The sequence below is a fragment of the Scatophagus argus genome, chromosome 16, assembly GCF_020382885.2.
Source record: "Scatophagus argus isolate fScaArg1 chromosome 16, fScaArg1.pri, whole genome shotgun sequence".
Classification (NCBI taxonomy): Eukaryota; Metazoa; Chordata; class Actinopteri; family Scatophagidae; genus Scatophagus; species Scatophagus argus.
The window spans coordinates 9,779,361-9,796,774 of record NC_058508.1 but is presented as its reverse complement, the minus strand read 5'-3'; the positions used below and the strand labels follow the sequence as shown (position 1 = coordinate 9,796,774).

The 17,414-nt window shown below is 39.2% G+C and overlaps 3 protein-coding genes across 3 annotated transcripts; all 3 read left to right on the top strand.

The window, feature by feature from the left end:
- The first annotated feature begins 3,190 nt into the window (after nucleotides 1-3,190).
- Nucleotides 3,191-6,970, top strand: natd1. Its single transcript, XM_046414226.1, has 3 exons — nucleotides 3,191-3,419; nucleotides 4,651-4,769; nucleotides 5,195-6,970. Exons 1-3 carry the CDS (start codon nucleotides 3,320-3,322, stop codon nucleotides 5,309-5,311), a joined length of 336 nt encoding a protein of 111 aa, XP_046270182.1. The 5' UTR covers nucleotides 3,191-3,319; the 3' UTR covers nucleotides 5,312-6,970.
- A 1,977-nt stretch (nucleotides 6,971-8,947) lies between these two features.
- tmem11 (transmembrane protein 11) lies at nucleotides 8,948-11,700 on the top strand. The gene is made up of 2 exons (XM_046414225.1): nucleotides 8,948-9,103; nucleotides 10,699-11,700. The coding sequence occupies exons 1-2, from the start codon at nucleotides 9,018-9,020 to the stop codon at nucleotides 11,213-11,215; spliced, it is 603 nt and encodes a 200-aa protein (XP_046270181.1). The 5' UTR covers nucleotides 8,948-9,017; the 3' UTR covers nucleotides 11,216-11,700.
- A 1,309-nt stretch (nucleotides 11,701-13,009) lies between these two features.
- Nucleotides 13,010-17,337, top strand: dhrs7b (dehydrogenase/reductase (SDR family) member 7B). Its single transcript, XM_046414224.1, has 8 exons — nucleotides 13,010-13,053; nucleotides 13,586-13,660; nucleotides 14,746-14,916; nucleotides 15,109-15,227; nucleotides 15,539-15,749; nucleotides 16,036-16,128; nucleotides 16,218-16,370; nucleotides 16,816-17,337. The coding sequence occupies exons 1-8, from the start codon at nucleotides 13,047-13,049 to the stop codon at nucleotides 17,019-17,021; spliced, it is 1,035 nt and encodes a 344-aa protein (XP_046270180.1). The 5' UTR covers nucleotides 13,010-13,046; the 3' UTR covers nucleotides 17,022-17,337.
- The last annotated feature ends 77 nt before the right edge of the window (nucleotides 17,338-17,414 follow it).

The following is a 17,414-nucleotide window of genomic DNA, read 5'->3' as shown; positions in this document are numbered from 1 at the left end:
GCATTGGAAAGCCATCAGACCCAGGCGGTCTATTCCAGTCTCTGGAGATGCAACCTCACCAACTGCAGAGGCAATCAATCTGTGGCCGGACCACAAGACAGAGAAATCAATTAGAGGAAGCTCAGGTAGTCCTGACTTAGCGACTTGTGTGGGTTGTAACTGCACTGATTTGATCTCTGGTCATTAATGGCTACATAAATCAAACTAAATGTATTCAGGTCTAGCAAAAATATGCACTCATTCTGAGGAACCTGAGTCTATATTAAGTGAACAACACTGAACATTGTTAATATTGCTGTACTTTAACTACGTTATGAAAAGAAATTTGCAAGTGAGTTTCACTGATAGAAAACTGACACAAAAACACAGGCTGGACAGATTCTGCACACTTCTGCCTTCAAAACAAATGTTCTTTTTGTTTCTTTTACTTCACTAGTTGTAGTTATGCGTTAACTTAGTTGATGAGTTTGATTCAGGGTTCAGACACTCAGAGGTGTTTGGAGGATTTTATTTGAAGGACCTCACATGAACCAGTAAATGATGAATTAATTTCACAACTGATAACAATTTTAAGAGAACCACAGTGTCACAAATCATAATCTGGGACAAATCAGATCACCATAGTCTTTCCTTCACGGTCAGTCCTTTTTTTATTTTTCCAAAGACGGTATCTTGTGCTCTATGTATATCCACACCATGTTTTTCCACAACAGCAATCCTGGTATACATCCATCCATTTTCTATACCGCTTATCTGTCAGGGTCGTGGGGAAGCTGGAGCCTATCCCAGCTGACTACGGGCGAAAGGCGGTCCTGGTATAGTTATTTTTTTTTATAAGAAGAATGAATGAATGATTGATAAATGTAAAGTAAGTCATTTTAAAAGTCACATGTTCACCAATCCTCACAACTTTGGACACACATTTTTCAAACAGTTGTGTCTCTGAGAAGCTCCTTATTCAAACAAACTTTAATGCTTAAAGCCCTAACCATCAGTAAATTTCCTATTCTGCATTTCTGAACTTTCAAAGTGAATGTGGCACTTACCTTCCCCCCTGTCTTCTGTGTAGGCTTGCTGGAGTTTATCAGGCTCTCTTGCCACCTGCTATAGATGAGATTAATACATTTAAGCATAAATTATCTATGTCATCCTGCGCTTCCTGCACAGTTGTTTAGTGGGAGTCACAATATTTTATTTGGCTGTACTCAAATATGAAACCAGATACTTTTACTTGAAGGTGTCAAAAAAATTCAACCATATTAAGTTTAGTTGTAAAGCAGCTCATGAACAGCTTACGAACAATGCAGCACCCTTTTTCAAATTATCGCTTGAAAATTCAAGGCATAATCACAATACAACATAATGTCAATTGGGAAGCTGTGATGACTTCAGAGGAGAAGGAGGAACATTTTACATGTAAAGGTTTAGCACCCATTAGCAGGATGGTACCAGGAAATATTAACATTATGGGGCAGCCATGTGAGAAATTTAGGAACCTCTAAATTGTGAAATTTAGAGGCTGCGTACAGAGCAAGAATTAAAAAATGTTTTAATCTACACCGCATCCATCTCTCTCACATCAAGCAGAGATTCATTATCAGATGCCTTAAAAATAACTTTCTATGTTATATTGGAAACAGCCAGATAATACTCACTTACCTTTGCTTCTTGGACATCATTTTCTGCAGCACAATGAAAAATCACTATTAAAAGAGATTAACTTGAGAACTTCTGACTAATACTATTCTTCATTTGCAAAAGGTGCTCGGTCCCTCTCACTCTGGCAAAAACCAGAAAGAACAAATCACAAACAGGTTGAAACAGCACACACACACGCAGACGCACAATCCCTTACAGAGTTGACAAACTCCATTAGAGTTTTGCAGGATTAGGCCAACAGCTTAACAGGATTACTACTCTGTAATTTTGTTGATATTGACATATCTGCCTACAATGTGTGGAAATAGTCCTAATGTTTATCAAGTTTATACCAAAACAGAAGTGTTTAACTTATGAGAAAAAATAAATATGAGAACAATCCACAACAGTAGTTTGGCAATACACGCCCACTCTCTCAAGTCCAGTTTAGAAGGACTGGCTGCTGATCGTGTATTTGCTCTGCACACAGCAACACAGCTGTCACTGTGGATCTGTGAGCTGTGACCCGACCTGAACTATGAAAAACTATGTCTTAGTTACATCAAGTTTGTTTTATACCAGGATATGAATTATCATGCAGGTGAAATGATGGTGCTTGAACATGTCAATCAAGTGTGTGTGCAGTCAAGGCAAAATACATGGAGCACTGGAAAAACTGAAAACTGAGAAATGAGGGAGAAGAGCGTGTAGGTCCAAAGAAAAAGCAAAAGCAGTAAGGTGAAGTAAAATAGAAATTATTTAAATAATTGGTTTAAAGATAGAATGTCTCACCATAGGCAAGCCATATTATTATTGAGGACTGAGTGTGATTGTAAGGCAGGTTAGTTTTTGGTGTGACAAGAGAAAAGAGAAACAAAAGAGATGTGCCTATAATGTTAACTTAATGTGGTGCCATGTGACAAACCTAAGTGGCTGTAACTGACATTCATCAGGTAATATTAAGGTTTTAATGTTAGTCTAATGTTGCTGAACATGCAAATGTGACACTCACGTTCACACACTACTTATTTTTTGTTTATCTTTTATCAATCTCATATGAGCTTTGGAGACATAAAATGCAAACAGCTGTGCAAACATATTTAATTACCCCGATGACTGTTGTTTTAAGAGGACTACAGGTAAAGTTACCATATTGTCGCTTCTAGTTGATAACCTCAGCTACTAATGCCAAACTTTACAAACTGCAAACAACTCAGCAATTTGCCTTTGGTACTAAAATGAACACTGACTATACTTAAAGAGCTCAAACACGCCGTTCATCAATTAATGTTCATTCAACATGGTTGAAAATAAACTTAACCACCCAACGTTAAGCGTTCAACTCCCTAAGTTCATTTTATTTGAGTTAAGTCGGAGAAAAGTTCAGACAAATCTTTGCTTGGTGCCAGCGTGTAGTTAAACAGTCTGTGCTTCTTTACTCAACGTATTTTATTACAATTAGATGGAATAGTTCCTTAGACTGCAATAACAACAAAATCTATATGTATTGCGATCTCCTCGCTGACAACACCAGCGCTGGTTGGCTGGGTGTCACGTGACCTCACAGCTGATTTCGTTGGATGAAGTGTTTTGCTTTGACGTTCATCATTTTATGTAGCCATTTCTGGCTAGCAACGCTGGAGAGCAGCACGGCCATCATCGTCAACTGTTCAAAGGTACCATGGCACAGGCAGCGCAGGCAAATCCCTTCGACACGACCAACTCACAGATCCAGGTGGAACACGATAAAAAGCGTCGGCAGTTTGTTATACGACTAAATGGTAAGTTCAGCATGTAAACATTAGCATGCTAGCTGGCTAATGCTAGCTCAGGTGTTGGTGTAGCTTTCCTTGTTGCTAGTATCGTCGTCGTGCTCTTACTGATGGCACCAGCTGCGGTTTCAGACACAATGGCGTTATTAATTTTGTATAATTGGAATGTCACGTCTTTATTCGGATCCAGTTTCGTATTTTATGATCTGAACAGACGACAGTGCTTTGATTTGTAACTTCTAGTGCTCGTCTATTTGGCACGACGGAAACATTTTCTTCGTTCCTTTCTTCAAAGCAAATATGCAGCGCACAGTAGCATCCGCTCACAAAAGATTCTCTCGAAGATCAATTATTCTTCTTGGTGAAGTCGCCTCATAACGACCTAGTTACTCCGCCCAACCTTTGCGAGCTATGCTTTAAACGCCAGTGGCCCACCAATCAAATTTCTTGTTTATAAAATGAATCATATTTTGTCTGTCCGAACCTTATGAGTTGTGGTACTCTGATTTTGGTCTGGGGACCTTCTAATTTGTAACAATCTGAAATAAATGTGTTTTGAGCTGTGTTAACGTGTCCAGGTCTGTTCCATTCAATATTTATGGAAAGTTTTTATGATCATCTATTAAGTTAGATAATCTTGCACGTTACAGCTGTGTGAGATGTATTTATGGCAATAAGCTGGAAGCCAGTTTTCCCCTGAATGAAGATCTTTTGTCTGCACCCAGCTACATTATCCTTTTACATAACCACTTGTCTGTACCTGGCTGGGTGGTGATGTGTTGTTTTCCTGATGCTATCACCACATCACATGATATCAAACCAATGACCCTCTTGCTTTGAGGTCAAAGTACTCATAAGTTGTCATATTGAGCAGACATGTTGCAGTATTTTTGGTAGATTGCAAGCTACTAGTGCAACTTGATCAGTAACATAGGCAGTGGGATGAGGTTCAGCTTTAAATGACAAGACTTAGTCAATCTAGCATAAGATTGTTTTCCATGTGTGAAGTAGATGGTGAACTCCTGATCTTTGACTATTGTGGTGGTTGATTATCAGGGAGCATTTTTTTGTGAATCTACTGCATAAGGTTTCCACTTAAACACTGACAAATCCATGCAGGTATAGCCAGTATCCCATAACAAGTTGGTGTCAAGTTGCTGTTGCTGTAAACTGCAGGAAACTGGGTTGGGTGGAGGCAAACTCAAGATAACCAAGAGCTATGACTTCTGTCTGTCCTCAGGATCTCACGATCGGGCAGTTCTTCTGTATGAATACATTGGGAAGAAGACAGTGGACTTGCAACACACTGAAGTTCCAGATGCTTACAGAGGGAGAGGAATAGCCAAGCATCTAGCCAAGGTAAAACTCAAAGAGTGCTTTGCTTTGTTTTCATCAGTCTTTCTTCAGAGATTTTCTCTTTCTGTTCATTTCCTGAAGGCCCAGTTTGAAATATTTTAACCAGGTACATTTGTGTTTACATGCACAGTTTAATAGTGTGAGACATAAATGGAAAACCAGCATTTTGTATTTTTAACTTTTTTGTTTACATTTGGAACACACTGTTATGACTTGCTCTGTTATGAAAAGAATGCCTTATTTAGATGACTGCACCAGTGATTTTAACTGTTATATCTGGGCAGTGTACTCAAAGACATCTCACATTTCCTTTTAAAGGTACAGTACACATATAAAAATCAATGAAACAAAGTGTCCCTGTAAAATGCTGTCTGATAAAATGCCTGTCAGAACAATTTAGATGTGGTTTTATGCTTGTGTGATGGCAGGCAGCCATGGATTTTGTGGTGGAAGAGGATCTGAAAGCCCACTTGACCTGCTGGTACATTCAGAAATTCGTCAAAGAGAATCCTCAGCCTCAGTACTTTGAACATATTTATCAATGACCCTACATGGTGCTCTGACAGGAGAAAGAGACTCCCAGGGGATATGGGGATGTATACCGTCTGACCGCATGCTTTGGAGTTACAGGCTGACATACAACAAAGGGCCTTCCAGAGATTGTTAAACATGACATTGAGCGACTCCATAGATAACTGAACTCGTAGCAAAGACGTCTACAAGCTGAACGTTTGACGGATCAGTTATGTCCATGATATCCAGGGTAGACGCTCACAGGAAACAGGAAGTGAATCAGCTGGTCACTACTTGTAAAACTATGAGCAAATGAACTAACCAAAGCTGAAGCCTGTTACCTCAGACAGAAGCCTTCAGGATGTGCACCTATCACTGACACTGACATGTGAGTCAGATCTTATGTTGCAAATTTTCTGTCCGCCTTCGGACTCTTCACTGGTTGTGAGCAGCTCTACAAGATGACCAACCCAGACGTCTTTCTCCATGATGGTTTGGATGGAAGCATTGATGTCTTCACTAATGCTCATACTGTGATGACTTTTATATATCGACCCCATTTTGATATACTATAGCTTTGTTTTTGTCTTTTTTTTTTTTCAATTTCCTTTCCACTACTCCATTAAAAAAATGTGTTTCCAGGGCAGAAATGGTCATTTAGTGGATTGTGAAAGCTAAATGCATCGTAGAACTCCAAGCCTCTGGAAAAGGGTTTTTCTAGCTATAGGCATAAATTAAGTACATTAAGGGTCATTTTTTGTATTCTGAAGGCTGTTATATTTCCTGAACTCTCAGTTTGGTTCCAATGTTACTGTATCCACTGCTGTTCTTCCCAGTAACAGAAATCTACTGTCCATTATTGGAGATATAAATTGAGTAGCCAAAAGAAATGCAGGGACTTTTAAACCAAAGAACAACAAAGTGACAATGTCTGACTCTGGAGGTGCAATCCTGAACAAGCCTCAAGACAAAACCCATCATTTTCTCCTTTGGGTGTGTTAAATGCTACACACGCACGTGATTAATTGGGTCGTAAGCTTGTCACTGTGTAGTATAACAGCTCGGTCTGGATGTGGATAAATATCTCCATATAAACCAGCAAACTGCACTGCTATATTCAGGGCATTTATTATGTACTTTGGCATCTACAGTCCTCTGTCCTGTCATTTGGGAAAATGATACTGGATGGCTGAAGCTCAAGTATCTTACCCACAGGGCTTCTTTTGCCAGCTGATGTCAAAATGATAAACGTCATCGTAGATCTTTTACTGAAAAAAAGGTGTACTGTCATTTTCCTTTTTTTTCTTTTTTTTTGGCTGTCTGGGAGCTTTTGCTGTTGACAATCTTAAGTGTTGAGGAGAAAAATACCTCAGGTTACTCAACACACTCTGGCAGGACACACAATACAAGGCTGACGGTCTGTCTTCTCTGTCACCAAGAGGTAATTGTAGGAAACCACTTCACCCTTATAAAAATTTCCTTTAGGTGACACACACACCTGTCAATAGGCCAAGGTGTTACTTCATTTTTTTGTGTTTATGTTTATATTTGTGTGTTTCTGGAAAGAGATTTCGGAACATGTGGCTCTTCAAATTCATCAAAATGTACCAATTCTTATTTTATTAGTACTTTTTTGCCTGAGACTTTTTTCCATTCTTGTTTCTATGAATAAATAAATCAAGTACTCGTCACATTAATGTCAAAGTATGTATTTCTAGAAAAACAGAGAAAGATTAGCATGCATCCAACTTTAAGGTAATATTATGGTAATATTATTCCCTATTCCTAATCCTAAAAATACTGCACAATTCATTTTTAGTGCATTTATCACTGTTTCAGAAATAAATTCAGAAAATTGTATTAAGATATAATTATAAGAATGTGTCTTAGTGAGGACTGTGGTAAATTTTCAGTATTTGATTTGTGTGGAAAATATCTTGATGTCCACCTCACCACACTTTTACTTGGTCAGATGAGCATTTTTCATATCAGCAAGCTGGACTAATTACTACATGTACAGTAAGTCAGAGAGCTACTTAAGGGCATAGAACTTTAACTATGTATGGATATTGTAACCTTAGATACACTGTGTCCTTTGTAAGCACAAGCATCGTGCAACAAACAGCACCACTTCAAAATTAAACACAATTTTAGCGCCATCTGCTGACGGTATTGTGAATGACAGTGGAGGACATTGTATTACATATACATATATACATATATACACCCTGGGTCAGCAGTAGTTTGATTTGTGTGCTGTTAAAAATGCAGGAGCAAACAATTCTTCAGAGGAGTGAGATGGAGAGAACTCTGTTTGATTATCTCCTATTGGAAAAAAAAAAACTGGAGTCTTCAAGATCATCAGCTACAGAACATCTCCTGGTTACTGAAGAAGAACCTGAAAAAGCTACCTCTGTTAGTGCTGCAAAGCCAGGTGGTACCTCAAGTCACCACATAAGCCTCCCATAAACTCAAAACTGTATAAACTCCCAAGATGTCCCAAGTCTTCTCAAATGACCAAATGTCAGTCAGTGAACAGGATTTCAGCATCCAGGACCATAGTTTCCACTGTGGACATTGAGGTAATGCTCTCTGTATTTTTCTTCTGAGGGGTTTAGCATCCTGTCTGTTAATTATTTTACAGTGTAATTCTAGTGTGTTTAGACTAATTATACTTAAATATGAAAAATTTTAGGCCAACAAAAACCCAATTAATAGAAGAATAGGACTAGGCATTGATAATGAGTGCCTATTTGATATCCAGCTTTGAGCAATATGAACATGTGTTGACCCTTTAATAAACTGAAACATAATCTTACTTGCTTTACATAAAATACAGATAATTTGAATAAAATAAGTGGAGGGATTAGGATGGTTAGGATTCACTCATTAGACATAGATTCATGACCTCAGTATTCAAAGAATCCTGCTTACAGCAACCACTTCTCTTTATTCTTGACTTTTTGGCTGCATTTTTTCATGTGTAGTTTAATAATTAAAACATCAATTTACTTAAAACGTACCCACAAACAAATTAGCAAGTGTCTCCAAAATAACCTATATCAGTTGAAATGATTCTTGTAACGGAATTGAGGTCCTGACCAAAACATTCAAAAATCACAGCAGTAAAGATATAGGATCACTTCACTGAGTGAATTTTATTTATTTATTTATTTTAAGGCACGCATGCGCTATTTAGCTCCCTAGATACAAACAATTGCTGTCACAGGCGCAGCATCTGGTTTCAGCTGATCTTACATTCCTGAGCGGAACCATTATAGTTATTACATCCAAACCATCTCAAGTTACAGCACCCGGACAGACAGCCCATACGCACGGGGACACAGCAGGGAGCGCGAGGGCACAATATGGGTGAGCACCCAGAAGTAAACAAACACAAACCTTATTATAGAAGCACATGGAAAGGACACTATATTAGAAAATGTGTACAGTATGTTGTAACCGATGCATGCAATATATTTCCCTCAAAATTTGCATATCTAAACGGTTCCTTAATTTATCCTTAAGTTATGATTATGCTTTAAATAAACATGCCTCCGTTTCTTTGTAGTGGATTTATTTAGAATATTGTCTGACCTCTCAAACTTGTATGCGCTCTTACAAATACGTCACGACAGGTACTCTGTTTTTATAGCATCATGGGAATTTTAGTCCGCATTCGAGTCGAATTGAACCGTTGACTGCGTTGACACACTACATTACCCAGAAAGCTGGGTGATGTCATACGTCGACTGCAATCACGGTTGTATCTCCAACATGGCGTCGCTGGGAAGGAGGCGCGGTGTCCCAGTAAGCAGGGAGAGGTCAGTTACTGCACATCTTAGCCATTAAACGAAAATGTTTTATTGTGGTGCATCGGTATTTAGATGTCACCATGTGCCACATCCCGAAGATGTACATCGTTTTGGATTTAAACTTAAATGCCAACACGTCAAGTCGGAATTTTATCCCATAGTTAGCTAACGTTAGCTGGCTAACGTGTACAGCTAGCTAACGTTAGCGGGGGAATAAACTAGCAGCTCATGTGATGTTTTGGATACATCACCCGATTACTACTGTGAAAAGTTGCGTATAGTCCTGCATGGGTGCGAGCGCTTGTGTCGTTTACCGTGGGTCACGTACTACACAATAATGGCTGACCTAATAGTGTTGTCCGCTGTGTTTGTCGACCTGTTCTGGAAGTAAAACGGTCCTCAACTTAGCTGGCTAGTCCTCCAACTTTCTAACATGTAAACGAGTTAGCTAATGCTATCCAACCGACGCTCCAGTACATAATGTCTCTCACACGGTGAACGTAAAATGATTTTTATTTGTACCCGGTGCGCCTTCAAGTTATTTACCCCCATAAGCCGCTGTTTGGTTGTTTTCTGTTTTTTTTTTCTGTTGTTGTTTTAAGCTATGTAAGATCGGTAACGTTGTCTATTAAGTCTTAAAGTTTTGCTTGTCATTATGTACTAGAAGGCCTCAGAGTGTTGACTCTGATCCACTCTGATGTGTTTGTCATATTAAGATAATCATAACATAATATTACACATAAACTGAAACATATCAGTTTGCACGACCGAATGCATAAGTCGATTAATCAACGAGACGATCAGCATAAAATAGCTACTTTTTGTAATATATTAGTCAAGCTAAAATATTAAAATTGTTTGTTTTAAAATCACAACATTGCATTTTATTTGTGTTGACATAATCCATATATCACATTATGGAAGTCTTTTGTTCATAGCCATTCATCTTCAAAAACTTGTGACGACCATTTGATAATTTTGATATTTTCTAGTTATGAATTGATGTTATTTGCACAACCTAAATAATCTATATACAACTCAAACAATGGATATCCAAAACATTGAGTTGATTATCGTGCAGGACACATTCAAGAACGTCAATTGAAATTGGCTTCATAATGTTGTTAAAATGTTCACTCAACACAGCTTATGTTCTTGAAGGATGTAGACTTCAAGTTTTTGTCAAGACTGTATAATTTTAATTATATGCCATCAAGTTATTGAAATTGTATGTAGTGGCATAGTAATAGTCAGTAGTTTTTGTGTAAGTGTTCGTGTAGTTACCACAATATCATGGAGTACTTATTGCAATAAATTAACAGTAAATCCTACGTAGACATTTTTCAATAAAAGCTATATATGCTGTCTTTCAAATGTTTTATTATTTTTTTAATCTTATACCAAATATATAATTTATATATGTTCAGTCACATATAACTTATGGCAGTGAGATATATGTATGTTGTTATTTACCAAAATACATGAAGCAACCATTTAGATAAAATAACCAGTTGTGAATGTTGTTTCAACTCTTGTGGACATTTTGGACTTTCTATCCTTCTCTCACTTGCATTGCTGTTTTTTTTTTCTTTTCCCCGACACAGGGGAGTGATGGCGGCGACAGACTGCTACATTGTGCACGAGATTTACAATGGGGAGAATGCGCAGGACCAGTTTGAGTATGAGCTGGAGCAGGCACTGGAGGCCCAGTATAAATACATTGTTATTGAGCCCACACGCATTGGAGATGAAACGGCCCGATGGATTACCGTGGGTAACTGCCTGCACAAGACGGCTGTGTTGTCAGGCGCTGCTTGCCTCCTGACACCACTTTCACTGCCTCCTGAATACTCACGCTATGTTGCGTTGCCCGCTGGTGCCCTCAGTGTGGCCTGTGCTGCCCTCTACGGGATTTCATGGCAGTTTGACCCCTGCTGCAAGTACCAGGTGGAATATGACAGCCAAAAACTCTCGCGGCTGCCCCTGCATACACTCACCTCCTCAACGCCCGTGGTATTGGTACGCAGGGATGACGTCCACAGAAAGAGACTCCATAATACGATAGCACTGGCTGCCCTGGCGTATTGCGCCAAGAAGATCTACGAACTCTATGTGGTATGAGAGCATTCTGAAGAGAACGAACAGAAAAAGGAGGAAAAAAAACAAACAAATTAAAAAAAAAAAATGGAACCTGTCCACCCCCAGATGTAAGAAAAGTGGAAGTCATGATCAGGCCCAGCATTTAGCTCCACATGTGTTGTGGATGCTTCCATTTTGAACTTTGATCAGAGGGATATAGTTAAAACTAGAAGGAACTGTTTTTCCCTTGCATTTCCTTTACTTCTATGTGACGACAACAGCACATTTATCTCTGTAGTACCCTTGCCCCTCCTCCCCTGTGTCCTACACCTGTATTTTTGACACGCAGCAAGCTAGTGCACATGGTGTGACAGCAGTTCCTCTGGACTGAACTGTATTGCAGTTGAAATGGACAGACATGTTTTGAGTACCAAGCTCTTTCCCCTTTCCCTCGTAGTTTTACTGTACCCCTTTCTTGCTGATCAGTACATCACCCTTTCATTAAACATTAGAATATTTCGAACTCACTTTTCTGTATTTTATTTTACTTTTGTCTTTAAATGGATTCTACATGATGTTCAGAAAAGCGTAAACAGCTGAAACTTGTTTGAGATTGCATCTTGTTCATGTAGATGTTCTTGTTAATGAGAGTGCGAGTCAGATCTCATGTGGCAACGCTGTGGCTCAATGTCCTCTTTGGAAACACTAGAAAATACTAACATTTACAAAGTCACATTTCGCACATGATAATAGTAATGTGTTTTACAATGAAATCAAGCCAAACACTCAAACTGAAATTTAAATATAGACACTATTTCACATGGCAAAAAATTAGACAGAAAATTAAAAATTTACTCTCTGTTGTATATGTTTATCCATTGAAGTTTGTTATGAGTTGCTGTTTAGATCAGCAGTTTTAAAATTTGGGGTCTCAGGAGAAGGTAATTATAATTGTGAGCAAAGATGAATATGGAGGAAGTGTTGTGATATAACAAAAAACTTGCAACACATGAATAATAAAATATAACTCAGATGTGAATGAGTACAGAGAACTGCATTACAGTCACTGTTTCAAAAATATATCTTGTTGAAATTTCCTTATTGAAACTATTTTCCAAAAACACTTTCATTTTTTTAACAACAGGAAATTAGCTAAATCTTTTATGGTACATCTGTAAATAGAGAGTTTCCTGAAGAGAATTTCATGTAAATCCCTGAAAATCTCCATTAAAAAGTCTATCAGAAGTGAATTCCATTTGTTAAATTGCTTAAAGGTTTGAAAATGTTTGTGATGTTTCGGTCAGTAGTGTGGTCTCATGCAGAGACAGCTGTGATTTGTTGCAGTCTTCTCATGAAAATGGAAAAGCCTTGCTTGTGCTTCAATATTTAGTCAGTTTGCAACATCAACAGCTTGTAGTGTGTTTAACACTGGTTTAAACTGACTCCAGTGGGGAGTTATTGTTGTCCTGCAATTTAAATCAAGTTGTTTTTTGACAAAGGTTTCTTGCTATAACCTGGAGAAGACTGACAGACAAAGTTTGCAACCCTAGCCTCTGTTCAGGTTAGCTGTGAGTTGAAAGTGTTAAACCACAAACTGAGAGTGTGTTCTGCAGTCATTCTGAAATAGTATAAAATGAAATGCATTTAAACAGGATACAAAACCCCCAAATTCAAGTAGCAGAGACAGCAACACTGAAACAGAGGCATGAGTGCACAGAGAGATGGCCTTAAACAACTCATCAGACTGCTGATTTGTGGCCAGAGCAGGCTAATTATCTGTCAGCTGACACAAGTGCTGATCCACTGAACTTGGGCTGATTGATTTACTGGCTGGTCTAATGGCACAAGTCATCATGAATAAACTGCTAGCTGGATGACAGGTCAGTATTTTACTGCTGACAGTCATGATACAAGCTAGACTCCTATGCAGCTGTTACCAAGACTTTGTTTACCCGTTATCTTTTAGGATGTTTTGAGAAAAAGTCAGAGAAGTCTTCATTTGCTGCTTACATGAGATTATCTAAGGATTTATTTTATGCTTCATACATATAAGTCAGATTGTTTGCAGTGTTGAAGCTGAGATGAATGATTGGCCGTCTTTTTTAGTTCATGCCCCCATTGTCTTATTAAACGATCATTACATCACATAAAATTACTCATTTTTTTCTAACCTTGTTTACCCTTGGAACAGTCCAGACATTCCCGAAGGGAAATCTTATATTAGGTTAAAAATAAAGCTGTAGTTTTAGGAGACCGGTTACGTCCTCATATACAAGAAGAATAATTACTGATAACTTGGGAGCAAAGAATTTCTGAGTGAGAAAAACACACACACAAAAACAAGAAAAGACAGGAGGCACGTGAGTCACTGGCCAGCAGAAACTTCAACTCCCACAATTCCTCGCAACACAGGCGGCGGACGCACTTTTGTCGTCATGCGAACCCGGAACTACTCCCGTCACCGACTCAAACTCCTTGGGAGGACAGGTGAGTTTGACGCTAGACAAACACCGGGGTGTGGGCTAGTGGTTTAGTACAACGTGAATGCTAGCTAACGTTAATATTAGCGTCCCGAACTATTTGCTGTTGATTTAAACACCACTAGTTTACCTGTATAGTGCACATCAAGCTCACTGTGTTTAAGTTTAGTCAAATGTAAGGATCTGGGGAACCTTTGATGTTAGATATGAAATTCATGTCATGGGAGACGTTTGATCCATTGTGCCCACAGTTAGAAATTTGTACAGCTCCGAGGACAGACAGAGGGACAAAACACTCGCACAAGAAAAATAATTACAGCAGGCCCATGGACGCTGTATTTCCACACGGTCCAGTTTTAAACCAGTGCTAGTCTAAATTAAATAAATGCCTTATTATTAACACTAAGAGTATCTTCTTTGAAGACATCCCTGTTACCTCTCTCTCAGTGTGTGTGTGTTCATGAAATGGTAGTACTTGTCTCTGTTGCCATGCTGGTTGTTTGTGTTGTGCTTTGGAGACAGGACAAGTGGAAGAGGCTTAACTGAATGCACATTAAAACATTCACAATCCCTTTGGCATGGGTGCTGGAGAGCTCACATAACACTCATGTCAAGGTCACAGTTATTTTCATGGTTGAATATACTACCATTTATCTTTGTAAATGGTAAATCATTTAGTCTGTAAAAGATCATGAAAAATGATTTGAACAAGTTACCAGAGTGACATCTTAAAATGGCATACCTAGGCAGCTTATGTTCAGCTAATAAAATCCACTAAGAGGAGTCCATTCTTATGATAATATGAACTTGACAAACCAAAGCAAAAGATAACATTTTAATAGCTGTAAACTGCAAGTTGATTTCCATCGATCGAGCAATCAGTTATTTATTATTACTGATGGGAGTGTATGTCATCTATGACTTATACAGCCTGTGTTTTGCGTGTTAGTAGTGGTGGCTGTTCTCATACTTTGTCTGACAAAGCTAGGGTGAACATTTCCATTAGGTGATGCTCTGTACTAGAGCACTGGACATGAATGTTGTTGTGTTGCAAACTCTTCATAACTAAATTTTCTGAGCTTGTATCTGCAGGGAGGCGATTGTCACCTATGGAGCACGTCATGGCAGGGGTAGTGCTTCAGCTGGGTTTAGCCAGTGCGGGGGTCTTGCTACTTTATCAGATACTTGTCCGCCTCAGAAAGGGAGCTGCTCTGCAGGATGCTGTGGTGGTCATCACAGGGGCCAGCTCAGGACTGGGCAAAGGTAGGCCTTCCTGCTCTTTTTAACTTCTCTGCAGCTTATACGTGTTTGCTTCCTGCAGTTCAAATTACATTGATATGCAGATGTTCATTTCAGTTGAGTTGTAGTAAGATGAGTAACAGTAACATGTTTCAGTGTTGACATGCAAGTGCTTGATATTCGCCGTGAACGAAAGGTGTGTTTTCTGTGTCGCAGAGTGTGCACGGGTCTTCCATGCTGCAGGCGCACGGCTCGTGCTGTGTGGACGAGATGCAGCCCGTTTGAAGCAGGTGGTCCAGGAGCTTACAGCGAGTTCGACAGGCTCGCATCCACAGGTGTGTGCAGCCCTGATGGATTCCCTGCTTTGTGCCTCTTCATAGTATATTATTTTATCTCAAATCAAATATTATATTTTTATGCTAATATTATAGTATATAGAATTATGACTCTTTTTTTTTAAAGACATTCAAAAAGTTTTGATTTCTTTCAGAGAAGAGAAACAGTTTCTGCACCTCTTTACTTTAGTTCCCTAGAATCAGAGAATAATTCAAAGCAGTTTGAATACAGATGTAGCTAAAGTGATTTTGTCTCATAATGACAACGAAGAATGAAATAACTGTGCTACGTTGTTCTATTCAACCACCAGACTTACACTCCCAGCACTGTTATCTTTGACCTGGCTGACAGAGACGCAGTGGACAGAGCTGCAGGGGAGATCATGAAATGTTATGGACAAGTGGATGTCCTCATTAATAATGCTGGAATCAGTTACCGTGGCAACATACTGGATACTCACATTTCAGTTCAGCGGGATGTTATGGAAACAAATTACTTTGGGCCCATTGCTCTTACTCAAGGTCAGTGAGGAGCACAGCCCGGACTGTTAAACTTTTAGTAGCTTTTGGTTGAGCAGAACACGGATTTAAAAAGGCATAAATATGTGGAGGGAGCCAAGAGTCTTAAAATAAAACCTAAAATGAATCAGGAGTCAGTGTTCTGTGGCTGAGTCGTATCTCTCATATAATGCACGTGTTACTGTGGTTACAAAGATAACATTTTCAGATTTCTTGGGGAATGTAACACAATATTTTACATCTGTCATCAGTTTCTCCATTTACTAATTCTGCTTTCCTTCTTTCTCAGCTCTGCTGCCCTCCATGGTTCGCAGACGCAGTGGCCACATTGTCGTCATTAGCAGTGTCCAGGGCAAGATAGCCATTCCCTATAGATCAGCTTGTAAGTTGTCTTTCCTATTTCAGTTAAAGCAAACAAATACCCACGAAAGCAAATGAAGCAGGACTCTGGTTTGTACACATTGTGATCAGATGCAGCTTCTAAGCACGCCACCCAGGCCTACTTCGACTGCTTACGGGCAGAGATCGAGCTCCACGGGATTCAAGTGACAGTTATCAGTCCTGGGTACATCCGAACCAACCTGTCAGTCAGCGCCGTCACAGGAGACGGCAGCAAATATGGAGGTGAGACAGCGACACAAGTATATGAGTGCATTTACACAAACAATAAGAGAATATCATTCAGTGTGACAGCTATGCACCTGTGGATGGAAGGTGGCTGATCCTGCTGCTGCAATGCCTTTTGGAAATTTAAGTTTCAAAAGGTGTAAGCTGGAAAACTGAAAACTTGTTAAATGTGTTGTCAATCTGTGTTTATGTTATCTGGTAGTTTGTTTGTTTGTTTTTTACTGAAAAAATTGGTTAAAATCAAGCATATTTAAATCACACCGCTCATAATGTCCACTGAAAGTAATTAAGTAAGATAAAAAACAAGCTAAAATTAAATTACACAGCATTCACAGGAAATGATGTAGAGAGAACACAGTCTGAGTATTTGAACTGTTGTTCTAGTTCGCCTACTGACTCCCATGTATCACTGATGCAACATGTTTCTTGCTTGTGCTTCCAGTTATGGATAAAACCACAGCAATGGGTCGGGACCCTGCTGATGTGGCTCAGGCGGTTCTGAAGGCTGTCTGTCAGAGGAGCAAAGATGTTGTTTTGGCAGGACCTCTGCCTACCCTGGCCATCTACCTCCGCACACTGTGGCCCGCGCTCTTCTTCAAACTCATGTCCTCTCGTGCTCGCAAGGAGCAGAAACCCAAAGATGAGTGAGGCTCACAACACGTTGAAGGCTCATGGACCAAAACATGAAACTGACTGCTTCACGTGGAGGTCAGTTGGACATGAGATGCGTATGAATTGTTTACAGTGTCACTTGTTTAGCGGTTGAAACAAACCAGAGACCCTTACGTTGTAAAGCTGAGTCGTTTTGATTTGGATTCCGATTTGGTTTACATAAATACTGCTCAAGCTGTTACCTTTGTTGCAGGAGCATTACTGTTAACTTGTAACTTCATGATGTCCGTCAGGTCTGGGAAATATTTTCAAATGATAAAGAGAATAAATAAGGTTTAATTTGTAAACATGACACTGTAGTGCTTTCAGTAGAAACAAGTATATGAGCACAACTTAACCAAAATGCAGGACTTGATGAAGGTGCCATTT